Source organism: Vidua chalybeata, chromosome 2, assembly GCF_026979565.1.
Source record: "Vidua chalybeata isolate OUT-0048 chromosome 2, bVidCha1 merged haplotype, whole genome shotgun sequence".
In the NCBI taxonomy this organism is placed as follows: domain Eukaryota; kingdom Metazoa; phylum Chordata; class Aves; order Passeriformes; family Viduidae; genus Vidua; species Vidua chalybeata.
The window spans coordinates 116,234,646-116,260,693 of NC_071531.1; the positions used below are offsets into that span (position 1 = coordinate 116,234,646).

Below are 26,048 nucleotides of genomic sequence, written 5' to 3' on the forward strand. Positions count from 1 at the left end.
GGGCACGGGGACGGAAGGCGGGGACGGGCAGAGGAGGCGGGGTAGGAGCGAGAGGCGGGGATGGAGGCGGGAGGCGAGGATGGGGACGGCGGAGTCATGTGGGCAGTCCTGGGGAGCGGAGCGCGGCCGCCGCGAAAAGCACGGCGGTGGACACGGCGTGGGGAGCAGGGGCAGGGAGGGGACAGAAATGGATGGGGGACGTGGGTAGGACACGGGGACAGGGTGGAGAACAGCGCTGCAGGGCCGGGGGATGGGGAGAGCGCACGGACATGGAGGACAGGGCAGAGGGAGCAGCAGGACGGAGGGTGGTGGTTTGGGGCTGGAGAGTGGGGAGCAGCGCCTTGGGGACATGGGATATGGCCCAAAGGAGGGGACCGGGGATGGGGCCTGCGGTGGGGGATTGGAGATGGGATAGGAGATTGGGAATGGGAGCTAGTGCCCTGGGACAGGGCAGAGATGGGGGACAGGGGATAAGGCACGGGGAGGAGGAGGAGGCCTGCGGGTGGCTGATAGGGTCAGGGCTGCAGGACGGGCACTGGGAGGAGAGACAGGGCCCCTCTCACCACAGGGTGAGGGAACATGTGGGACATGGGGCACTAGGGTGGGGAACAGGCAGGGGGTGAGGGCAGGCAATGTGCACATGACGTCCCAGTGCCGCTGGGCAATCACAGGCCTGCTCAAAGCAGGCTAAAATCAGGATTCTGGCGTCAAATTAGGACAGTTGTGGATACTCAAACCCTGGAGGTGTTCCAGGTCAGGTTGGATAAGGCCTTGAGCAACCTGGTGTACTGGAGGGTGTCCCTGCCCATGGCAGGGGTGGAACAGGATGAGCTTTAACCCCTTCCCTTTGTATGATTCTGTGCTGGCACCTCAAGGTTCTGCGCTGTAAATAAAGTTCTTGTATTGCCGAGGTGCTGGTGAGAGCTGCAGGTCATCACCGTGGGACTGTGAAAGAGGAAATGTTCCCACCTCAGCTTCTTATTCCAAATGTAGAAAATAGACAAATCTGGTCGAACCGCTAATGAGTCAACCATTAAAACCTGAGCAAACTGTTCCCAGGCTGCAGCCCTCGCGGCTTATCGACCGGGTTAGGCGTGTGAAAGTACGTCCTGGTTTTGTGCAGCAGCCACTGTGTTACTGAGCTCTTGCTTTTATCACAAACACACCTCGGTAGTCATTTGCCCTTTGTCACCACAGGTAACTCAGCCGTCGGCCGACAAGGTCAACTCTGGTGTTATTGCAAGGAAGGAAAGGTGCTTCCCTTTGTTAGGCCCTTTTCTCAATGAAAAGGAGGAAAAAATGGGGGGAAAAACCACCATAAACCTCATCAGGAACTGAGCAGCACCCAGCCAGAGGATCCCACTTGGGGTGGGATCATCGCCTCAACCAGCTCCTGGAGAGCAGCTCTGGGTCTCTGCCTTGGCAGGAGAGACTCGTATTTTGCACCAACAGCGTGTGTGCAGCGAGTTGTTTCCTTGTTTTTATGGCTAAGCCCCCGGTTCTTGCCTGGAGATCAAAGGCCAGGGCTCTTCCTGCCTGGCTGGCAGGACGGGGAGCGTGTGTCACAGGGCTGGGACCCTCGTCAGCAGCGTCACTGCCCTATTTACTGCCCACATCCTGCTTTTCAGCCAGGAAATGGGATGGAAGGGGCCGCGGAGGGCTCACCTTTCATCCTTCTGCCAGGGCTGGGGCGTTTCTGAAGCACGGTGGGGGTTTTGTTGTGTCCATTGTACCTTCTCCTCTGGGTGCCTTAAACACCAGCAGAGCCTGTGCAGTCCTCACCAGTTCGTTGGAGGGCAGAGCCCGATTTTTTCTGGCAGGAGAGCCTCCCTCGGGCAGCTTTAGGGCCAATGCAAGTCGGGGCTTAAGAGCAGGAAGCGGAGGGGAGGACAGAGGCGGTGGCTGTGAAACAGGTGCCTGGCAAGAGGGGCTGTCACAGCTCACAGAGAGCTACAGGAGAGGCAAAGGGCAACATCTTGGCTCCGGTGAAGGCCGGGACAAAATTCTTGCTGAGTTCAGCAAGGCTGGGATGTCACAGAGAGGTGACAGAGCTGTGCTGGCATCAGGGGCAGAGCTGAGAGTGGAGTGCCTGGCTCGGGCTGCCTCTGGCACCCCCCGGCCCAGCAGCCCACTGCCCACTCTGCCACAAGCCTTTCAGCAAAATCCCTTCTTCTTTTTTTATTTTTTTTTTTCCCAGGAAATTGTACTGGGGGGCCACTTGCAGGCACACGATATTTGCACGTTCTATGACATGAATTGTTTGGAACGTGCAGGAGGTCGGTGTGTGGCCAGGAGCACCCCTGACCCTGTCTCTGGAATGTGGCTGCCTGCCTCCCTTCTCCCACAGGGGATCACCTCCTGTGTGCCCCTCACCCCGGCCGGGTTTGATCCTGGCTGCTCATCCCCCTGATACCCAGCTGGGTCTCCACGGCCTCACCTGATGGAGAGGCTCCTGGCTCGGTGCAGGAGGTGGTGCTGGGATAAAGCCTTCAGCTGTGGCTTTATTTTGACTTTATTGATGACACCAGCTTCCCACGTGATGCTTGGAAGCATCAACCAACCTCCCCACAGGGAACAGCAGCATCGCTCAGGCCCTACGAGCAGCAGCCACCTTACTAGGAAGGACAAACATTTTGTTCCGGAACACACCTGTTATATATGAATTAGTCAATTTAATAATCAAAGGAATTTATCAAATCAAAGTGAAATTGGAAAAGCCACAAGCAAATCAGTGCTGAGCCAGGCGATCGGTGCTGGGTGAACTGGGTCTGGACTGTGCAGCTCTGTACCCCTGGCAGTTCACACGGTACTGATTTCACAGGGGTTTTTTAAATACTGTTTCCAGACTTAGCGGGATTCTGGGGGGGTCCTCCTGTTTCCTTTTGTCCTTTTTCACATATTCATGCATGTTCTTTTCTTGTGGTGCTTCTAAACAGAGGTTTTCCAGGAATACTCTGATTGCTGAAACCCTGTTAGACAGTAATCACCTCAAATATCTTGTTCTGGCAACGAATATTCATCTTGTCATGCAAGGCATATCTTCTTGACAGAATAATCCTTCAGAATAATCATCTTTTGAGACAGGAATTCATCCTGTGTATCTTGCTCTTTCCCGTCACTTGGTTCCATTAAAAAGGATACTGTATTTTTTAGTCCTGAGCACGAATTTATTCTAAATCATATATTACACACCTTTCCCTGGTGTGAGTTTGTGGGCCCCAAGTTGGGCAACTCCAGGAGGGCTCCCCTGGCTCCTCCTGGAGCAGTTCTGTGTCAGGAACCAGAGACACATTGGACTTTTTTGGTCTTCAGCTTCTGTTTATTGTTATCTTATCAAAACTTCAGCACACCGTGTGCATCAGATTCTGTGTGCAGGAAAAACAGCACAAAAATGGCAACGACCTCGTGCTGCAAGGCCTTTTGAGTCTAATCAAAAACTAAGCTGCCCAATTAAGAAGTGACACCTAAATTATTTCCCTTTCTAACCCAATGACTGACCCCTACAGACCCGCAATGCGGATTTTTCTACACAATTACAAGGTACCACCCAAACCCAAGAGGAAGGAGCAAGAAGAGGAAAGAAGAAAGGAACTTGAGACAACACCCTCTATCCTCCATCTTGTATCCATCTATAGCATACTAAAAATCCTAAAAGCTAAATGTCTTGCCCATGTGACACACTACACTGCTCTCTACAATCTCCACAATCCATTTCACACCTTTGTGGTCTCTGGTTCACCTTGAGGCTTTGGAAGTTTTCTCCATGAATAAGGGTCAGGGTCAGTGCTCCCCCGGGGGTCAGGACACCCCAGAGCAGACAGAGGAATATTCCCGGTGCCCTGGGCTCCCACACCGTGGGAGGGCAGGCGGGGAAGGGCTGGGGCTGAGACCCCCGGCTCGTTTGGGCAGGGTCTGGGGGCTGTGTCCCAAGGCAGGGCTGCTCTGCCCCCAGCCCGCTCCCTTCATTGACGCGGAGCAGCACGTTCCCGAGGCTGTGCCAGAGGGGAAGGAAAGCGGGGAAACGCGTGTGGGGCTGTGCCACGGGCTGTGCCCCAGGGGTGCAGTAAGGAAGTACTTAAGGAAACTCCTTGCTGGCCTGGGCAGAGGGGTCAGAGCCGGCGTTTCTGTGCTGATTGTGCTTCTCTGGGCAGTCGTCGTTTCTTGGCCGTGTCTTGGAGCAAACACGGCAGGCCTCACGCTCCTCTGAGCTTCCCAGGAGCTGGCGCTCCCACTTGTGTTGTTTGTCCTTCATCAGCGCTCCTGAAGGTGCCCAGTGGCTGGCCAGACCCCCAGCCAGGGGCCACCCTGCCATCTGCACAGCCAGCACCACTCCAACCGGCCAAAACCACCGCTGCTGGGTCACACACCATCTCAGCACTGCTCGGGACAAAGATGCCCCAGAAGGGCTCAGTGAGGGGAGGGACGGCAGCTCTTGGGGAGCACCAGAGAAATGCCCAGGTGAGACCTCACCTGCAGGGCTGCCCCAGCCCTGGGGACACAGCAGCAGCACCTGGAGAGAGCCCAGAGGAGGCTCTGGGGCTGGAGCCGGGCTGGGAGAGCTGGGGGTGCTCAGCTGGAGAGGAGAAGGCTCCAGGGAGAGCTCAGAGCCCTTGCAGGGCTCAAACTGTGCCTAATTACAAATCCCCAGGGCGCTTCCACAGAGCCTGGCGAGGGGAGGGCAGAGGCTGCTCCGAGGCTGTTCCGCAGCCCCGGCAGCGAGGAGCCAGCCCTGCCTGTCCAGAAACTTGGCTCTTTTGGAGCGGCTGCGCCGTGTTGACTCTGCCTTCCACGCCTCAGAGGAGCTGGCGCTGAAGCTTCAGAGCTGGCACAACTGAGGAAGGAAGAGAATGAAGCAAGCCCACATTAAGAGATCTCAAAATATTTCACCAAGGAGGTCAGGAGCAACCTGGTCTAGCGGGAGGTGTCCCTGCCCATGGCAGGGGAGTGGAACAGGGTGGTCTTTAGGGCCCCTTCCAATCCCCTTCTGTGACTCTAATAACTTCTTATGTACACTCCGAACCCCTCTTGTTTCAATTTGTGCCCACATAGCTCCCTCGGAGTATAAAGCAGGTGTGAGTGAGTGCAGATGCAGATCCCACATCATTTTAATAGAGAGGAAAGATATCCTCAGCTGGAGAATTCTTACACTCATTCATACCCTCAAGCCAGCCTGCAGCGCCAGCACACACCATGCCCTGAGGGTGAAAAGTGCAATTTTACAGTCATCAGACACCTTAGCCCAGGTCATGAAATCATCCAGAAAGCTCAAAGCAGGAAGCTTAAGGAAGAAAAAACAAAAGATGAAAAGAGACTTAAAACAATGAAAAGATGAGTAACGTATTTAAGAGCTGCACACTCCTTCCGTAAACCAGGCAGAAACGCCAAGCCAGGAATGTCACAGCACAAGAATAACTGCAGTGAAATTAAGAAAAAGGGACAACAGGAGTGTGAGAAAAGGCACCTGGCACACAGGAGGAAGAGGATGTGGATAGTTCTGTTACCAGCAAAACAAACCCGATGCCAGCTGAGTAATGAATGCCATTGTGAGCCCTGAGAAACACTCCAGCACGGGGACGCTCCGAGTTTATTTTAACACTCACTGAACGGGGCCAGTTTCCTCCCCCGACCTTTGCCAGGTAAAAAGCTGTTGTGCTCCAGTCAGGATCTGCATCCGCTTGCAGTTCTCATGGAACGAGTGGCTTTGGCCAGGGCCAGGGCTGCTCCTGGCCAGCGTGGCTACCCCGCGGTGGCATCGCCGCTGCGCTCCCCACCACGGGCTCTTCCCTGGGGCTCCGTGCCCGCTGGAGCAAGGGCATAGCTGCTCCGGGGCTCGTGCAACCCTGCTCAGCCAAGCCCCAGGTATTTGCTGGTAGCTGGGCATTTTTCAGCGTGCTCAGCTCCTTCTGGCACCTCCTTTTGGAGGTGCTGGTGCAGGCGGAGCAGGGGGCATGAAGGGGATTGGGACCTCTGCTCCCAAGGAACGAGGCACAGGACAAGAGGAAACGGCCTCAGGCCGTGCCAGAGGAGGTTTGGGCTGGATATTAGGGGAAATTCCTTCACGGAAAAGGGCTGTCCAGCTGAGTCCCCCTCCCTGGAGGGACTTAAAGCCGTGTGGATGTGGCACTTGGGGACACGGGTTAGTGGTGGCCTTGCAGCACTGGGGGAATGCCACCAGAGGACACAAGGAAAAACGGCGCACCACAGCTATGGTCACGATGAAGAGACTCATTTATTTCCTGACTCCAATCATTTATAGTTCTCAAAAGGTGCCAGTGGATTGGAGGGTGAACGTGCCACCTCTCCAACAACACTGGACAAACTACCTGTACATCAAATTTCTCCTCCTCTGTGAAGGAATGCAAAACAGGTATTTACAGACAGTTGTGTGAGAAAGCTTTCTACAAGAACGTAAACTCAGAAGGCTTTAGAAAATCTTAAAAAATCAGGGCAACAGGGGAAGGATTCCACTCAAAGATCCTGAAGGGCTTTGGGATCTCTCCCGTGTGGTTCTGGGGTTTGCCCCGTGTGGTTCTGGGGTCTCTCCCGTGTGGTTCTGGGGTCTCTCCCCCCAGTTCTGAGTCTCTCCCCCGTGGTTCTGGGGTCCCTCCCCCGTGGTTCTGGGGTCTCTCCCCCGTGTGGTTCTGGGTCTCTCCCCCGTGGTTCTGGGGTCTCTCCCCCGTGGTTCTGGGGTCTCTCCCTTGTGGTTCTGGGGTCTCTCCCCCGTGGTTCTGGGGTCTCTCCCCCGTGGTTCTGGGGTCTCTCCCCCGTGTGGTTCTGGGGTCTCTCCCTTGTGGTTCTGGGGTCTCTCCCCCGTGGTTCTGGGGTCTCTCCCCCGTGGTTCTGGGCTCCCGCGCCGCCCCCAGCGATAATTGCCGGCGGCACAAGCGCGGGCCGCTGTCCCCCGGCCGCGTCCCTCGGCGCTGGGGCAGGCGCGGGGTCCAGCCGGCACCTGCCGAGCCGGCCGGGAACTGCCCGGGAGGGACGGGCCCGGAGGGGCGCTGCACGGCGGGCACGGAGGGGCGCTGAACGGCGGGCACCGGGCGCTGAACGGCGGGCACCGAGCACTGAACGGCGGGCACCGGGCGCTGCACGGCGGGCACGGGGCCGCGCCGCAGGCACGGCAGCTGTCCCTGCTGTGCCGAGCCCTGCGGAGCCGCTGACCCCTCTCAGGGCTGGGGCAGGGCTGCTTTGGAACGGCTGATTCTGCCTGTTGCAGCTTGGTTTTCCCCAAATCCACTAAGCATTTCATTATTTTATATTTTATTTTATTTTATTTTATTTTATTTTATTTTATTATTTTATTTTAATTTAGTTTGTATTTTATTTTATTTTATTAGTTTAGTTTAGTTTAGTTTAATTTAGTTTGTATTTTATTTTATTTTATTAGTTTAGTTTATTTATTAGATTAGTTTGTATTTTATTTTATTTTAATTTTTATCAGTTTAGTTAAGTTTAGTTTATATTTTATTTTATTTTATTTTATATTTAATATTTTGCTTTATTGGTTTATTTGGTTTGTTTTGGTTTATTTCGTTCATTGTATTTTATTCCAATGGAGCCCAGGTGACGGAAGGAAGGGCGCAGCGGTGACGGGTGAGGCTCAGCGCAGGCCGGCAGGGCAGGTGTGCAGGTGGGAGCCAGGCTCCCCCGGCCGAGCAGCACCGACAGGGAGCGGGGCAGCGCCACGGCCGCTCCTTCTTCGCGGGGGCTTCACCGCAGGGGCCTGACCGGACCGAACCGAGCCGAGCCGCGGGCCCGCCCGCGTCCCGCTCCCGTTCCCGCACGCCGCGCCGTGTCCCCGCGCGGCCGCCGTCGGCGGCGGGGCCGTTGCCATGGCGGCGGCGCGCGCGCGGCGCTGAGGCGGGCGGGAAGCGCGGGCCCGGCGCGGCCATGGCGGACGAGCTGTACCTGGAGAACATCGACGAGTTCGTCACCGACCACAACCGCGTCGTGAGTGCCGCCGCTGCCCGCGCTCCCCTGCTCCCGCCGCCTGCTCCCCCCTTCCTCCTCCTTCCGCCCCTTCCTCCTTTCCTTTCCTTTCCTTTCCTTTCCTTTCCTTTCCTTTCCTTTCCTTTCCTTTCCTTTCCTTTCCTTTCCTTTCCTTTCCTTTCCTTTCCTTTCCTTTCCTTTTTTCCTTTCCTTTCCTTTCCTTCTCTGTTCTCTCCTTCCCCGTTCGTATTCTACTTCCCCATTCCTTGTCTCCTTCCCTTTCCCTTCTCTCTTTCCCCATTCCTTCTCTCCTTCCCTTCTCCCCTCCTTCCTCCTCCATCTCCCTTTTCCTCCTCCTTCTCCCCTCTTTACGTCCTCCCTCCTCTTCTTTCTCCTCCTTTTTCTCTTCCTTCTCCCTCTTCCTCCCCACTTCCTCCTCCCTTCTCCCCTCTCTTCCTCCTCTCCCCCTCTTTTCCCCCCTTCCCGAACTGTTTTGAAGGCAGTTCGTAAAACTGGTGGTTTCCTGCGCGGGTCTGTTCCCCTCCAAGCTTATTTCAAAAATTTGTTTGGGAAGAAAAACAAACAAGATGAAATAAAATGGGTTTTGATAAGATAACAAGACAAAACAAAATGGCACAGCAGAGTTGGCGCAGCTTGTCTGAGGACGTGACCAGGAGCAGCCTGTGGCTTTGCAGCTCATCCCGAGAGCAGCGCCGACAAAGGAGAATTTAATGGTTGTGTTGTCAGCCCGGAGCCGGGTTTGGAAGGGCGGAGCAGGAGGAGGAGCAGGTGTCGGGGAGGTACCTGGCCAGAACGACAGGGCAGGGATGGCAGGGCTGAGATGTGCCCAGCCGTGTCCCTGGGGTTACCCCCACACCCTCTGGGACAGCTCGCAGGAGTTCAGGGTGTGCTCGCGCTCTCACTCCTGCCGTGGGTTTCCCGCAGGGGAGGGAGGTGTCCAAGGAATTCCACGGAGCACCAAGCCAAAGAGGGGAGATGGATCGCACTGCGGGGCCGAGGTTTTGTTATTGAAGTGGATTTTGGGTCTTTTCTCCCTTTTCCAGGTGACGTACAAATGGCTGAGCTACACCCTGGGCGTCCACGTCAACCAGGCTAAACAGTAGGTGTCCCTGCATCCCCCAGAGCCCAGACAACAAACTGATTCACATGCATGAAATATTCTGTCACTCTCCAACTCTGCCTGAATTGGAAGGTCTTTATTGGCTGCATTAGTTCTGTATCATGGAATATTTAAAGTTGCACGAGTAGTGTCACATTTATAGTCCAAGCTTAGCAGGAGGAATTTGTTATTTCTGTGGGAAATAACAAATCTCTTGGCTCACTAGAACTGGCCGGGGCACTGCCAGCCTGTACTGTCATATTTCATGTGTTTGAAGCAAACAGGTGACTTCTGACATAGGGACAAGTAATTCTTTTTTAACTCTGTCTTAGCAGCTTGTGTATTGTTAAAGTAAGATTACAGTGTCACTGGATGGTTTGGGTTGGGAAGGACTTTAAAGAGGGCTGACTCCTGTCAGTTCCGTGTCAATTCCTGCTTCCATCCTCGTGTGAGCCCCTTAAAATGATTCCTCTGGAAATGCTTGCCAGCCCTGCCTGTGTGGTCAGGCACAGCCAGCTGTGGTACTCCATGTGCCTGGCTGTCTGCCAGCCTGTGGGCAGGCATGCACCAAAACATGCATCAAAACTTGCAGTGATGCACCAAACCTCCCCTCTCAGGGCTTTCAGGAAGAGAGGGGTTTCTGGGGGAGAGGCTTTGGAACAGGCTGCCCAGGTGCTCTGAGACCCACTGCTATAGACTATTAAATGTGTTTTTATACTAAAAAAGACATTATTATAAGTATGATTATATATAATATATTAAAATATTATATATAATAATATATAAATCATATAATATAATATATTATACTATACATATAATATAATAAATTATATTATATATTCAATATATTATAGATATTACATATACTATATATTATTATATATTATATTCATTATTATATATAATTATATGTATTATATGTAATACAAATTATTATATATTATGATATATAATACAGATAGTATATTCTATTTAATATAATACAGTATTATATACTATTAAATTATATAGTATATTATATTAATTCTATTTATTTATTTATTACGGTGTGTTCTTAAATGCATTATATACTGTTAAATGTGTTTTTATACTAAAAAAGACATTATTATATGTATATATAAATATATATATATAAATATATTATATTATATTATATTATATTATATTATATTATATTATATTATATTATATTATATTATATTAGCAATCTATTATAGATATTACATATGCTATATATTATATATTATATTCATTATAATATATAATTATATGTATTATATGTAATACAGATTATATTATTATATATTATGATATATAATACAGATAGTATATTCTATTTAATATAATACAGTATTATATAACATTATATTATATAGCATATTATATTAATTCTATTTATTATATTTATTACGATGTGTTCTTAAATGCATTATATACTGTTAAATGTGTTTGCCCCTTGGTTTGTGTACCAGTTGGACTGGGATTCTCCGCAGTGGCAGAGGAGCAAGGGACTCAGGAAGTTACCCCTGATTAATGAAATTAATCCCGAGAGAGCAGTGTGCCCCTGCCAGGCTGGCTCTGCCCGGCGCCTGCAGCCTGGGCTCCCTGGGAGGGGCTGCAGGCCCTCTGCTCCCTGCTGGCTCACTCTGGTTTCTTTTGTGCAGAATGCTCTATGATTACGTGGAGAGGAGACGCAAGGAGAACTCGGGAGCTCAGCTTCACGTCACCTACCTGGTGGCAGGAAACCTCCTCCAGAACGGACACGTTGTGAGTGGCGCCCTTCTCGCAGGGGCCTGTCTGTCAGCCTTGCTTGTGGTGTCTCTTCTGCCTCCTCCTGTGCTCCGGGGTGGAAAGCTGCGCTGGCTCTCTCTGCAGCAGGAGCTGCAGTGTGCCAGGGCTCCTGGACAGGGACAGGAGAAGGCTCAGTGTCTGTCCCAGCGGGCAGGAAAGATCCATTGGCCGTGGTTTGGGAGCACGGTGCGGAATGACACCGCAGGGTTCTTAACCAGCTCACTGAGACCCTGTCACCACTCACCTCAGTCCTCTGGCTGCTGGTGGGCAGCAAAGATCACAAAACCTTGTGGAGGGGCCCTTCTGAGGTCAACTTTCCCACGTCCCAGGGTCTGCTGTGGCGTGGAGGTGTCTGAGGGCTGCTTGGAGGGACAGCCCATGGAGCATGGAATAATAGCAAACAGCACAGCACAGCTACAGCTGAAGCTGTCTTGTTAATTAAACCAGCTTTCTAATCCTGGTGAACAAACCAACATGAATTTATTAGCAGCATTTTACATTTAAAGTGCTTCAGCTTATCTAGCAAAGGAACTGCTGCTTACTGCATTTAGCTTGTCAGATTTTCAGGAATGTCAGCTACACCTTCGGGCAGATACACCAGAAGTTTTGAAAAGAAGATGAGAAAATTCAGTGTCTGCTCCCTTTTGCCCACAAATTTAAGAGCCAAACATGAAATGCCTTTGACATCCTACTAAGTGTTTTTAAATGCCTATTACAATATTACAATATATTACAAATATCTATTACCATATGATCCAGTCTTTTAGGAATAGTAAATCTCAGGGTGTCCTGGCTATTATTTGTAGATTGGAAAAAAGCACCAACAAACCTTTTTTTTTTTTATTCCTAAATAAAAAACTGATTCACATGCATGAAATATTCTGTCAGTCTCCAAATCTGCCTGAATTGGAAGGTTATTATTGCTCTCCCTGTACTGCTGGGAGAGCCCTGCACTGCTGGGAGAGCCCTGCACTGCTGGGACAGCCCTGCACTGCTGTGCACTGCTGGGAGAGCCCTGCACTGCTGGGACAGCCCTGCACTGCTGTGCACTGCTGGGAGAGCCCTGCACTGCTGGGAGAGCCCTGCACTGCTGGGACAGCCCTGCACTGCTGTGCACTGCTGGGAGAGCCCTGCACTGCTGGGAGAGCCCTGCACTGCTGTGCACTGCTGGGAGAGCCCTGCACTGCTGGGACAGCCCTGCACTGCTGGGACAGCCCTGCACTGCTGTGCACTGCTGGGAGAGCCCTGCACTGCTGGGAGAGCCCTGCACTGCTGGGACAGCCCTGCACTGCTGCCTGCTGGCAGTAGGTGTAGCCGGAATGCTGCGGATGCAGCTGCAGCACTCCTGCAGGAAGAGCCCTGGGAATCCCTCTCAGGTGCTCCTCCTTAACACTGCACGCCCTTTGCCTGCTGCCTTCTGCACTCAGGGGCCCAGACTGCCAGTCTTTGGTTAGCCTCTTACCTGCCTGTGTCTTCTTGCCACTTGCTCTTTTGCTGCCTAATTAAAGCAACTTTTTAATCCCAGTGAGCAAAAGAAACATAAATTAATTTACAGTATTTTATATTTACAGTGCTTCAGCATATTAAGTAAAGGAATTGCTGCTTAATTAATTTCTTTTTCTTCGTTGCTGCTTGTCATATTTTCAGGAATGTTGTCTAAAACTTCAGGCATATACCCCAGAGGTTTTTAAAAGAAAATGGGAAAATTCAGTGTCTGTTCCCCTTTGCCCACAGACAAATTTAAGAGCCAAACACTAAATGCCTTTGACATCCCACCAGGTGTTTTTAAATACACAGATATCTATTACAATATGATCCAGTCTTCTTTTAGGAATAGTAAATCTCAGGGTGTCCTGGCTTTTATTTGTAGATTGGAAAAATCACCATCAAACCTTTTTGCTGTTCTCCTAAATAATAAACTGGTTCATTTGCATGGAATATTGTTTTTTAATCTCCAAATCTGCCTGAAATGGAAGGTGATTATTTATTGCATTAGTTCTGTATAATGGGATGTATTTAACTAAAGCTGCACAGGCAGTGTCATGTTTATAGCCTGAATTTTACAGGATTTTCCCTGATTTCAGACAGGTCCATGGTATCTGTTTAACACAGAATTAGTGGTGGGGTTTTCAGTCTGTCTCTCTGGATCATCCCAATATTAACCACAGCCTGTTAAATGTCCTGGAGCAGGTATAGACCTTGAAGACTGTCCAGAGAGCACATTTCAGAGGTTTAAAAACTGATAAGTGTTTAAAAGCATTGTCAGTGTTCTGTGCTACAATAATCATTAGGCTTTCTTATTTAATAACTGGAAATAGCAGTCTTGCATACAACCTCAGGTTTTAAGATTGTATTTCTTTTTTCCAGTGCCACAAGGTCGCAGTAGTGAGGGAGGATAAACTTGAAGGTAAGCAGGCTGGGAAAGTCGTGTGGCTTTAACTTTTTTCTTTGAAAGAACAGCAAAATGAGCAAAGCTCAGAACTTGCCATCTGCACGTAAATGCCCAGCCAGGCTCTCGGGGTCAGGTGTGTACTTTTTGTACCAGCTGTTTCTCAGAATTTGGAGTATCTGAGCCAGCAGCTGAATACCTTCAGGCTTGTGATTTGAGTCTGTTTTTTTTTTTTTGTTTGTTTTTTTTTAAATTTATTTTTATTCTGAATGTTTTGTCAATGATTCCTTCCCACTTCCCTGCTACTGACAGCAGGGAGACAATACACCAGTAGCATCTCAGAACAACTGTGAGCCTTCAGGCCCCCAAGAATGCTGAAACTGGTAATGCTGGTCATTGGTTCAATGCAATTGCAGTCTTTGCTCTGGGTCCCGTGGGTGTTAAAACGTTCTCATAGAACATTTACCTCACTTTTCTGAGTGAAAGGTGGAAAAACCCCCATTGCAACACTGCTCCGTGCACTGTCTGTTGTCTCACCATCTTTCTGGTCCTGCTGATGAAGCCTTACCCACAGAACTGAAACGCAGCTTCAGGCTCTTCATCACTTTCAAATAACATCTTTGGCACTTGAGAGCACACTGTGGTATTTGTGACCTTAAGGATCTGAGCTAATGACCTCACTTAGTTTGAAGGACTTGCGTTGTTGGAAATCTGAAGTGGATTTCTAGCTCCGGCTGTTTTCCTCAGAGTAGGAGATTGTCAGGCAGCGCAGCTACTCTGTGTCATGTTTGTTGAGTTATGTGTGCTGCGTAACACTGTTTTGCTGTGGAGGAAAGGGTTGCTCATGGTTTTTGTATTGGAAGGCAGGCCAGAGGTATGACTTATATTTGGAAGAGGCTGAGATTTTTGATGGGAGTAGGGCTGCATAGTCTAGGACTGGCCCCAAGAAATGATTACTGTGTGTATTTTTACAGTGCCTAGAAGCTCAGCCTCAGACCAGGACTCTGTGGAAAGAACAATATAAGCAATGAACAAAGAATTCCTGAAAGCCAACCCTTGTCTCAAGGGGGTTGCAGTCTAAGTAGCATGAAAGAGAGAAAGTTTTCATTCCAGCAGACTGGTGGGGGTGACGCTGTGGTGCTGGACACAGCCCCAGTGGCAGAGAGCAGTTCCAGCAGTGCAGAGCTGTGACCAGCTACCTTCTGCCTTAGCTGTAGGTACTCACTCAGCTGTTCTGCATCCCAAGCACTGGAGGCTTTGAAGGTAAACACAGAGAGATCCCTCGTAAGTCAGCTGTGCAGGAACCAAGAGTGTGTAGTGGAAAACGTGACAGGCTTGTGGAGTTTGTTGCCTTGAATTCTTCATTAGTGAGCGCTGGGAGAAGGTGTGGTTGGGCCTTTTTATATTCATATGTTGCTGTTGAGTAGTCTGTCAGTCTTTCTGCATCCTAAAGGGTGTGCTAACAGGGTTTTTTTTTCTCTTTTTCCCCAGCAATGAAGTCTAAGCTGTCCACAATTGCCAGTGTGCACGTGTACAGCATTCAGAAGGCCCTGCTCAAGGACAGCTCCCCCCTCTACAACACCGACTACGACATCGTCAAAACAAACCTGCAGCACTGCAGCAAGTGAGTCCTGCCTCCCTTTTCCTTCTGAAGCACTTCCAGACTCCAGTGCTTACTAGATAGGCCTGGGCTTTTAGAAAGCTAGGAAAAGATGTCCTCAAAGTCCTGCCAGAGCAGTGCCCAAAGAGCACATTGTGTGGTTGTTTTGTAAACTGAGTTCACAGTTGGTTCACTCAGTCCTTACTCCAATGGGGAGACTGTTTCAGTACCTTGCTTGTCTGATGGCTGGAAACGTTTCTCTCTTTCCCAGGCCACATTTAATCATGACCATTTTAATCCAGTGCTCAGCCACACAGGAAGAGAAAATTGAAACAGGCTGATAAAACCATGAATGATGTGCTCAGCAAAGCATTTACAGGAGTTTGCTTTCTGTTTTGTGAAACTGTGTTTTCATCTTCTGGACTCATCCAGTTCTGTGAAGATGTCTCACAGCAGCTCCTTCTCCAGGAGCTGGGCTTTGATCTGTGTGTGGGTTTGCTGCAGCTCAGAGTAGGCTGTGATCTCTGAGACCTGGGAGAAGCACACAGAACAGTCCAGGCAGCACCAGTGTCCGTCCTGGTGGAACTGGAGAAGAGCTGGGAGGGACTGCAGTCCCCAGGAGTCACTGGCTCCCTCCTGAGCAGCGCCTGGCAGCTGCAGCTTCTCATTTGTGTGTTGTTCCCACCAGGACGGCTCCAGCCTGAAGTCATGGGGACGCACGGTGCCATGACCAATCTGGTTTAAAGGGGGATGCCTGAAGGGTGTGTCATAGCAGGAGTATACTATTTGAGAGGGGAAACGTGGTTGTATCCAAAGTGTTGACAAGAGAGCAGCAGAGAAAAGCTGTAAAAGGTGGCATAGAAGCTGTGTGTTTGGAGGGGTGCCCTGGAAGGTGCTGGGTGATCCCACCTCAGTGGAGCCACGTGCCCTGGGTGTGGCTGCAGTTGCCTTCTTCCACTCCCTTTACTCTTAGGCATCCCAACCTGGGATAGTTGTATCCTTTGGGATTTGAATCTCCATAAGGTTTAGATAATCCAGGTTCTGAAGCAGCTCTCTGAAGCCTACATATAAATCCAGCTTTGAAGCAGGATTTCCCAAGCAAACTAAGAAAAATGCACCTTCTTCATTTGTGACCGGCTGAAGTAAATACAGATTGATCCCATTCCCTCTCTCTTGCCAGCTGCATGGATTGTCTGTGACACTTGGGAAAAGATTCCTGCAGGACCTGCAAAAGCCAGACGTTTAATTATGTGAGGTTTGTAGCAAACAGAACCTCCCTGTCTGTCCAGATAATTTCACAGCTCTGGGACAAGGATCGTTGTTCTTTTCTGGGTTTCTGTGGGACCTGCTTTGCTGTGAAGACAGTGGAGGTGGTTAGATGTACTAACTAATATCTGGGTTTAATGCCTGTTGCCATTGCCAGCTTTCCAAACAGAAGCAGCTCCTTGTTTGCAGAGCATAGTCCAAGTATTGGCTATTTTTTCAGTGGTTATTTACTGAATTTTGGGTCAAGCCCATAAAGGTATAGTCACACAGCAGCATCAAGGCAAGCTGACTTGGAACGTGGGAAGGTTAGCTGAGCTCTGCTGCACAGTCAACATGACCATTGACAGTATTATTTGTGACAATATTATATATTGGAGAGTTGGTGGTGTTTAGAGTAGGAGCTCACGCTGCCCTGAGAGCTGTATTAACCATGTTAAAAACAGATTGAAAGTATAAAGGAGAGTAGGATTATTTTTCTTCCATGTCTTGTTTTCCTTCCTTTAAAGGTTCGAATGTCAAGGGGTTGCTGCTGCAGCCTGGGAATGCTGTGGAGATGATGTTGTTTTGTTAATACAGATCCTGATGGGAGTAGAAGTGGACTGTGCTCGTGAGCAGCTAATGCTGAGGCACAGAAATGAACTGGCAGAAGGCTGCTTTATTTCTTAGGCAAATAAAAATATGCTGTGTAATTCAGTGGGCTGGGAGGCGTGAGCTGGGCTCTTTTGTGGCATTTCTGTGGGAAATCTGGAAAGCGTCGCCTGTGATTTGCACAGTGGGGAGCAGAGTTCGGCTATTTTTGGGAACTGCTATTCCTGACTGTCAGTGAATTGTGCTGTAGCTGTGAGCATGTCATTTAGTTCTTGTGTCTCCATATCCCCAAACAATCAAGTTTCAGGCCATTATAATCCAAGCTGCTTCTCACTCTCAGGGATTACTTGGAAATTACTTTGTGTAGCTAAATCGGAATGTGGTGGATATTTTCTGAGCCATTTCAATTGTTCAGTTTCAGCTGGGATTTGCTTACCTGGCTGAGTGTGGCTGCTTGTTGCAGCAGCTGTGGGCTTTGTCAGAGCATCAGAAAGCTGTAAACATTTTAGATCCTCACACAACCATAGAACTTCTGCCACAGGCTTTAGAGAGCACAACCCGTTTAGGAATAAAATGCAGCCTGCTCCTTGTCCAGCCTGGGTGTGGAGAAGGCCCTTTTTCCCCCAGGAAAGCTGCACAGCTTGTTTGACATGCAAATGCTGTGGCTCTTGCTGACAGGTTCAGCTGATCTTTTCATCAGAGCTCTCTTGCTCTGTGCCAGCCCTTCTTTCTTGTCCCATGCACAGATCAAATTGCTCCTTTTTCCATAACAGGAGAACGCGGCCCGGAGGAGCGGTGGCGCTGCAGGAGGGGGGAAGGCACCATCCTGTCCACGAGGTGAGCAGCGCAGAGCTGAAAAGGCTAATGGGATTTTTCACTCCACCACGCAGGTTCAGTGCCATCCGCTGCGCCGCCGCCGTGCCCAGGACGCCGCCCGACGCTCCCCGAGCGCCGGCGCCCGCGCGGAGTCCCCAGAGGCAAAGGGACCCCGATGCCACCGCCGGCACCGTCAACGGCCACGGGCCCCGGGCTGCCAAACCCCCCCCGCAGCAGCACAAAGGCATCATGGGCATGTTTGCAGCCAAAGCGGCGGCCAGACCCCAGGACACGCCTAAGGAGGCCAAAGCAGAGGCCAAGGAGGCCCCAGGTGTAAGTTACCCCAGCCCCTCAGTTCGTGCCTTTAATGATCCGCTCGCACACCGCCTCGGGGACCTCAGCCACCCCTGCACTGCTCCTCCTGCCAAGCCCAGGGCCCACTGGCAGTGCTCAGGGACCCTTTGGAAGTGTTTAACCATGTGCAGTCACCTGGGGCAAAAACCTCTCGTGCCACACTCTGGATCTCTCTCCACACAGCCCTAGCTTTGACACTCCCCAACGAGCCGGGTCTCGGGCAAGTGTAAACCAGCATAGCTGCCTTGTGGAGACGATTGCTCCACTGTCTCCAGCTATCCCAATGTACACACCAGCTGAGGATCTTGCTCTCTCCATTGTGCTTAAAAGGATTTGTTTTGAGCAATAAGTGAAACATGAGAAGCCCAGGTCTTAAAAGTATCAAGGTGTTTAAACTTGATCGGTGAGGGAAGTTTCGGAGCTTGTCCTGTGCAAGACTAAATTGTTTATCTTCTGGACTGCAGTTTTTCCAGGATAGGATTATGTTTTCATTTTAATTAGTATAATTGTTTTTAAAGCGATGTGGCCAGACAAATGGGTGTTAAAATGGTAACACTCCCTGTGGGTGGCTTGGCCTTTTTATAACAACTGAGAACATTTGGGTTCCTTTCTCTGATTTTTATAGGGAGTTTAGAACTGGTGAAGTGTGCAGTGTTTTGGGAACTTTAGTGTCTGGTTGCCTTTTATCTGCATGAAAAGAAGTTGGATTAGGAGGATGCACTTTCTTAGGGGGTGTGGGTGTGATTTCTCACTTGGGTGGTTGCATTGGCGCAACAGAGCAGCAATGTTTCCTTGCAAACAGCCTACATGCCAGAGGAGCTGGATAAAGCCTTCCTGGTTTGGCCAGTCCTGTTCTTTGCTCTGTTGGCTGCTGTGAGCTGAGACACTGATGGTTTGCAAAAAGAGCAGTTCTTTCCTGGGAGCTGACCCTAGTCCCAAGCACTGTTTCAGTGGCGCTGTCAGCCATCAGGTGGGAATGTGCCCAAGTCACATCTGAAGGCCTGGCTAAGGAGTCCTTAGGAGCTTACTCTGCCCCCTTTGATGCACCTGGTGTCTAGTGAGTATCCTCAAATTCTCCAAAGCTGAGAATTTGCTAAATCTGCTAAAATCTAAGGCAGTGGGAACAAATGCTCTCTATTATTTTGCTTGTCCAGAAGCAGTGCTGTGCACCTTGAGGGCTGGGAGCAATTCCTGTGCTTATTCCTCTCTCTTTGCTTCCAGGTGTCTGCAGCAAGCAGCAAGCCACCAACAAAGAACAGCATCATGAACAACTTCTTTGGAAAAGCTGCTATGAGTAAGTGCTTTTCTGTTTTCAGAGGCTGTCATGGTCAGGGAACAGCCTGTTGTAGTTTAAAAAAAACCAAACAAACAAATGAAAAAACCACAAACCTGAGGATTATTTGAAGTATCTTTTTTTTTTAATATACTTTATTTAAGCTGGGTAGAAATTAAAAAATATTCAGTAGAATCAAATGTTTTGTACTAGACCCATGATGGGAGGCATACAGAAAGGAACAGAGCTCTTTCTCCCCATCCCCACTCTACCAAAGTCATTGGATTTTCTTTATATCCCCTCTTTCCTAATAGTTTTCCATACTGTCTTCCGCTCTTTTGCACTCAAAGGGGTTAATGTTTTAACACACAGCTTTTAAAGCAAAAATTAAGGGTTTTCAGTGGAATTTTTCAGACAAAAAGCTTGCTGGAAGGGGATCAATTAAAATGACATATTTGAGCAGACTAACCCAGGAAGGATTTGTAGTGCAGAAGAAATCTGATTTAGAGTGAATTCTCCTGGCTGGAGGACCAGCTGTTGGTGAGATGTTTGCCAAAACCTGTTTTGCAGGGCATGTTAATGGTGCTTGCTTTTCATCACACACAGCCCTGAGGAGCCCATTTTTAGTTTTAGGGTTAATTTCTTTCCTAAAAAATGAAGGACTGATACATGGTGTATACAAATGAGTGGCCTTTCTCTTTGAGCAGAGGTTTGGACTAGGTGGCCTCTGCAGGTCCCTTCTGAATGACCCAAGTCAAAAGAAACTATGCTGAAGCTTTTAAATATTGAAATATTGGAAAAGGACTGTGGGAACTTCTTCAAAGATTCCCTTATAACAGTGAGTACAAGAGGCTTCAAAGAGGAATTTTGGGAGAGAGTAAACAGCAAAGTTCACTTTCCAACAGACATCTGTCAGAGCTTGCAGGGGACAGTTCCAGCACAGAGCAGACAAGGCACAGCCCTGCTGGGACTCTTTGAGTCCCTGTTTTGGTGAGCCTGAGGGAGCTGAGGACACTCTCAGCCTAAGGACAATTAACTGGAGTAAATTCTAAAGGTCTGAGAAGAGCCCTAGACCAAAGCTCATGTGCTGAAAACCCGAAGTGGCATGGTAGAGGTGACCCAGTGGTGATGGGGAAGGCTTTGTGGATGCATTTCCATCATTTCCAAAGGGGTTCCCTTCTCTGCTGAGTCCTGTCAGGGAGCACACCGAGGAAACCTGTCAGGTGGCTGCAGAGAAGGAGCAAACTGAGCAGAACTGGAAATGATTATGTGTATGGAACAGAGGGTGGGATTCCAGGAGAAAGATTTATTCCCTACGTGCATGTCTCTCCTGGCTTCAAAGGTTCCGCCACTGCCAGAAAGTCCTGAGTTAACAGCAGTGGGGTCCCTGGGCTTTCTGCTGTTCATCATAAATAAGAGAGCTGTCGTTCCAGTGCTGCTTGCCCTTGCCCAGGGAAGCAGCCAGCCTGTGTTCCCAGCACTCCCAGAAAGGCTTTGGCACCATGTTGTGGCCCTCCCAGCAGCCTCTGACCCCACGGATGATCTCCTGCCACTGCCTCCCAGTCCTCTTCCACAGAGTTTTAACTGCTGCAGCACACATGGTGGCTTGACATCAGAAACAGCAGAACCATGGAAAATCACCTAGAAATTAATGCATGCCCTTCTTTTTCCCATGTCTGATACAGCTTGGCCAATCTAGGTCCCTAAATACACGATGGGTAGTGTTGTCTGTAATCTTGGTGCACAGAGCTAGCCAGCTGCTTTGTAAGTTGTCATTCAAACTGAATGCCCAGTGTTTGTTCTTTTTGAATGGTTTATTCACAGATAAACTCAAAGCCAACTCTATGCCTGAGCAGCCAAAGGAGGAGAAAGAAGTAGTGAAGCCTTCAGTTGCTGTAGCAGAACCAGAGTCATCTCCTAATACTGTAGCAGAGAAACCTGGGAAGAAAACAGAGTCTGACAGAATTCAGCAAAAGGACAAGAAAAGGTGGGTCATGCCTTTCAGGGTCCCTGTGGACCTGCTTGGGGGCAGCCTGCGTGGAGCTGGCTGTTCATACAATGCTGGCTCACCTCCTGTTTCCATCTACTAAATCGTGTTAAACCTGACTAAAATTATCTGTCAGGATTTTTTCCTGGTGTTTCCATTTCCATTTGCTGCTGTAGGTGCCTCAGGGCCGTGGGTGCCATTGCACATGGGAAGGGACACGGCCCAGGTTGTCCTCAGTGGGAGGGGATGGCTTTCCATGAGACAACCTCCCACTGTGAGCAGCTGTGGGAGAGACCCCACGGCAGCATGGGGAGGGCTGGCAGGAGCACCTGTCCTGCAGGGAAGGTGGGATATTCCCAAGCTTCTATGTACACAACTTGCAGCACAAAGTTGTGCTTGTTGATCTCCATAGCTCATGTACGGCTGCTTTCAATGCCACTGGTTTACTTTGGGCTGAGGCTCCAAGTTAATTTTAAGTTCAGCCCTTTGTGTTTAATCCAACCCAAACTGACAGAGACAAAGAATCACTACAGTCTGATGGCTCTCTGGTGGCCTATGAGTAATTAATTGGTGGTCTCAATCCATTTCTAACTGAATAGGTAAGCACACCACCCAGCCCACCATCGCAGTTAGCACTAACTGCTTGTCTTATTGATAGTCTTGTCCAAGAAGCCAAGGGCCTGGAGGTGTTGGCAGCGTGGAGTTGGGAAGGCCACTTGGGCTGTCCCTGCTCTTTGAGGATACGTGGGCCTTTAGCCTCCAGGCTTGTTCGTCTGACACGTCTCGCCAACATTAAAAAGAAAGAAGCTATTTTATTTTTCCAGTAGTCTTTAAAAATGGCTCCAGGATTCTGAGACACTACCTCATAGTCAGTCAGTGGCAAGCAGTCTGTCAAAAGAGCTTCTGAGTGATGCTTTTGGGGACGCTGGGAGCCTGAGCTAAAGAGACAAGATCAGAAGGACGCTCTTGCCAGGCTGCTGTGGCCAGGCGAGGTGAGGTACTGGGCTGAACTGCAGAGGGGCTAAAGAAATCCTCCTTGTTCTGGAGAGCTGCATATGGGGAAGGATGAGAGGCCTGGAAATGCTCCTGCACCTATGCCTGGTTGTGCAGTGACTTGTGCAGTTCAGAGTATGCAATGCTCGTGGTTTTAAGAGGCATCTGATTTCCTCCCGTGAGGAATGTGCTTGTCCAAGTGCACACACGATGCTTTCATGCACACATGAGAGATAATGGGTGTTCATTCCCTTTCTTTTCCCTTTGCTTTTTGTGGCAGTAAAACAAAGAGAGCGGATAGGTCAGATGACGAGGAAGAAAGCGATCCCGAAAATGTCAAGAAAAAGAGGAAGCGAATCAAACAGCTTCTGTCTGACAGCAGTGATGAGGAAGGTAAGAAGATCTGTAAACAATCAGGCACGTAGGTCAGGGTTCTGATTTCCAAAACATTACTCTCCAAATCTGTTGGTCAGTGATTGAGGGAATAGTTTAAAGGACTAAAGACCGTGGAAATGGCTGTAGCCTGAGCTTTCTGTTTATCTTTGTGCTGCAAGCACTTGGGCATAGAGTTGAGATGTCTCAAAACAAAGATTCAGTCTTTGTTTTAGCTTAGCTCAGACCTGGCTGTCTCCTCACCAAGTGTGCTGCCAGTGCCACTGACGTGTGGGAAGGAGGTTCCCAAATCTCTTGTGAAAGATAGCGCGCCTTCCAGAACCGTAGGGCTGGTCAGAACTGGTTCATGTGGGGAGAAACACTCACAAGTGGCCTCCCTCTCCTCACAGGGTCACTTTTAGTGTCTTTATTCTGTCTGTTCACAGAAAGGGTTTGGAAGGCAGTGTTGGAAGCAAGACATCCAAAAAGAAAGGAGATAATAGGGAAGTTGGAGGCTAAGCGGCTTAGCCGTATCCGATGCGACTCTGCGTCTCCTTGGTGGCTGTGACAGGAGTGGGGTGCCCAGAACATTGCAAGATTTGGGCTTATAATGAGGAACAGCAGGGCTGGATCCCAAAGAATTTGGATAATTGAGGTGACAAATGCCGTTCAATGTAGATAACTGGAAAATAAACTGGAATTGAGCTTGGGAGTATGTGCTAAATGGAACAGTCATCCAGCAAGCTGCTCAGGAAAAGAACTTGGGGATCATTAGGGACGAGTAATTGAAACCACCAGTTTGGTGTAGAGCTCCAGTAAAAGAAAGTGAAACAGCAAATGGGGTGTACTGGTGAGGAGGTGGAGTCCCTCGGGGGAGCCAGAGCTGATTGCTCATTTAGTGAGGCTGGCACATGGGCAGCAACCAGGACATCAGGAAAACCTGCAGTGCCAGGGAGAGGTGGCTGCTGTTGGGATCTTTGCAGTATCCATGCCACCTCTAGGCCCGTTTTCATGGTTTCCCTGCTGCCCACATAATTTCAAATTATCTTTGTCATCAGGTATGTATCACTTCTGAGACTATTCCACAGGATGATAAATCTCTCAGGAAGGTGTTCTTTGTGATTAGCCTTAATTCCATCACATTCCAGTGTGAAGCTCCTTGTTTGGCTATAAATATATATATACATATATGCCCACACTCTTCGGTATTTATTTCTTTAAATGTTTGTCTTTCCATTTCCTCATCACTCCCCTACTGACAAGCTGAGTTGTTTAGCTCTGAGGAGGGAATTTTGAAATCAGCCCATCCTTGCCTGGCTGGAACCTCTCAGCTCATCCACATCCTGTGAGATCAGGCAGGAGTTTGGAATGTTAGAACTCTCTGGTCTCCTATGGGACACCTGCGTGACCTCAGCACGTGTTTAACAATTAATGCCTCTGAATGGGATGCCTCCTGGTCTCATTTATTCCAAGGTTTACATTCTCTTTAGTGACCAGGGGTAGAACCTGAGGGAATGGCTGGAGCTGTGTCAGGGCAGGCTTAGGTAGGTTGTTAGGGAAAAGTTCTTCCCCGAGAGGATGGTCAGGCACTGGGAAGGTTTTTTGTCACTGCTGTTGCTGCTCCCTCATCAGAACCCTCTTTGTTCTTAATTTTTTTGTGCTGTGCATTAGAATTGTAAATTTATGCAAACTACAGCACATGTATACAAATTTGGATATCACTCAGTTTGCCCTTTGAAAAGGGAGAATGAGAACTGAGAGAACTCAGCCCTTTGGTCCTGCTGCTTGCCCTTCTAAATCCAACCAGATAAAAGAAGACAGATTTGAATTGTTTGGAATATTTTTAATGAGTTCAAACTGGTAATATTATATTGGTATTGAAGTAGAAGACTGTGAGTTAGATGAAAAAAAAAAATAAATACATTTACAGCAGCTGGACTTGAAGAGCATCTATCCTTGGAAAGGTTGGAAACAGGTTTCTCCAGAGAGCAGGGGCAACTAGAATCAGCAGCATCAGTGAGCAAAATGGAGCCTGGAGTGACAGGCACACTTAGCAAGGTTTTGTGGGTGTGAAACTCAGCCTGCATGGCTGCTGTGAAGTGCTTAGGGGCAATTCCGTGTCAGGCCAGGTCTTCTGCCTAGTTCTGTGTTAGTCTGCTCTTGATGTACTAAAAGTAGCCCTAAATAAGCTCTCCTTACACCAGCACCAGCACATTGTACCACGCTGGAAACACAGAGAGGGCATAAGGCACAATCCTCTCCATTTAAATGATTTTTCATTAAAAAGTTATATTGGTATGAGGGTTCCTTAGTCACTGCAGGTTGTTTTGCTTCCAGTGCCAGAACAAACTCCACAAATGTGCCCACAGAGGACAGGAGGTTTGGCAGCTTCAGCTGTACCAACACGGGCAGGTTTTGCAGTGTTGACAAGTGTTTTACAGCCACTTTGGAGGGTGATTTCAGTGGCACTGTGACCTACAAACTCCGTGGGTTTTGGAGAGCCGCAGCAGAAGCACTAAAGCTTCTCACAGTTTTTCCAGGCAGGGTCAGAGCAAACCGAACAAAGCCAGGATTTACATCTTTGGTCCATCCAGTTGCCCAACTTGTATCCATTTCATGCAGCTGTTGCTGTTGAGCAAACTGTGGGCAGCAGCTCGTGGTTGACTCAGGAGTTATCACATGTCAGAGGGCTGTGTTGGCTAGAAGAGGATAATAAAGTAATAAAAGAGCTTGATAGTAGTCCTAAACACTCTGACGTGAGGAGAAGGTGCCTTCTGCCTGCCAAAAGCTGGGGAAATTGTTTGAAGGAAGCTGAAAAAAAGTCCAAATTTCCCCTGAGGAATCTAGTGGAACTGGCACACTGACAGTGCCTTCAGCGACCTCTGCTTGAGCATGGCAGAGGCTTTTCACCAGGCTGGTTTTCAGCCCTCTAGCTCGTCCTCTCCCAAAGATATTTGCAAAGGGCAGAGGCCAGGCTGGGCAGCGGTAGTGCAGGTTTGGTGCTGGGCAGTCTGTGGAGCCCACGGTGAGACTGGGATAAACACAGAGCTAGAGCTGCCCTCAGCCCCTGGGGCACCGTGGCACTTCCAGCTGGAGCAGGGCCCTTGTTGGGCGGTGTCCTCACAGCGCTGCCGTCCCCGGAGCTCCGGAGCAGGGTGCAGGAGCAGTGCTGTTATCCCACTCTGTTTGCATTCCCGTGCCTGGCTCACAGCGAGCTTGGGAGGCCGGGTCCTTGCTGCAGGAGTGTAATTAATTTATTGCTGGGCCTTGGCAGCCGAGCGCTGTCTCCCTGGAGCCCTCGGTGACCTGCGGAGGTCAGCTGGCCGCCTGCCCGGCAGCGCCAGCTCCTCGCACGGCCCCAGTCCCTCGGGACAGCTCCAGGTCCCGGCTCCGCGCTGGGACGAGGTGAGCAGGAGCCAGGCAGGCACGGCCGCTCCAGCCGCATCCCTGTGTGTGCTGGTGAAGCAATAGGTCACAGGAGCCCTTTGTTCCCGGCGCTCCCAGCTCTCCCCCGCAGCCCAGGGCTTGCGTGGCAGCGTTTCTCACTTGGATCTCCTGGAGCTCTGT

The 26,048-nt window shown here is 49.6% G+C and overlaps 1 protein-coding gene across 3 annotated transcripts in view; it reads left to right on the forward strand.

Moving 5' to 3' along the window:
- Window positions 1-7,830: 7,830 nt before the first annotated feature.
- Window positions 7,831-26,048, forward strand: part of POLD3 (DNA polymerase delta 3, accessory subunit) — a 39,544-nt gene continuing 21,326 nt past the window's right edge. For all 3 annotated transcript variants that reach the window (XM_053935635.1, XM_053935636.1, XM_053935637.1), the window contains exons 1-9: window positions 7,831-7,950; window positions 8,994-9,049; window positions 10,717-10,819; window positions 13,211-13,250; window positions 14,724-14,856; window positions 17,577-17,835; window positions 19,078-19,150; window positions 20,954-21,116; window positions 22,390-22,502. In XM_053935635.1, the coding sequence (XP_053791610.1) occupies window positions 7,891-7,950; window positions 8,994-9,049; window positions 10,717-10,819; window positions 13,211-13,250; window positions 14,724-14,856; window positions 17,577-17,835; window positions 19,078-19,150; window positions 20,954-21,116; window positions 22,390-22,502 (1,000 nt within the window). In that variant the 5' untranslated portion in view covers window positions 7,831-7,890. The remainder of the gene's footprint in view (window positions 7,951-8,993; window positions 9,050-10,716; window positions 10,820-13,210; window positions 13,251-14,723; window positions 14,857-17,576; window positions 17,836-19,077; window positions 19,151-20,953; window positions 21,117-22,389; window positions 22,503-26,048) is intronic.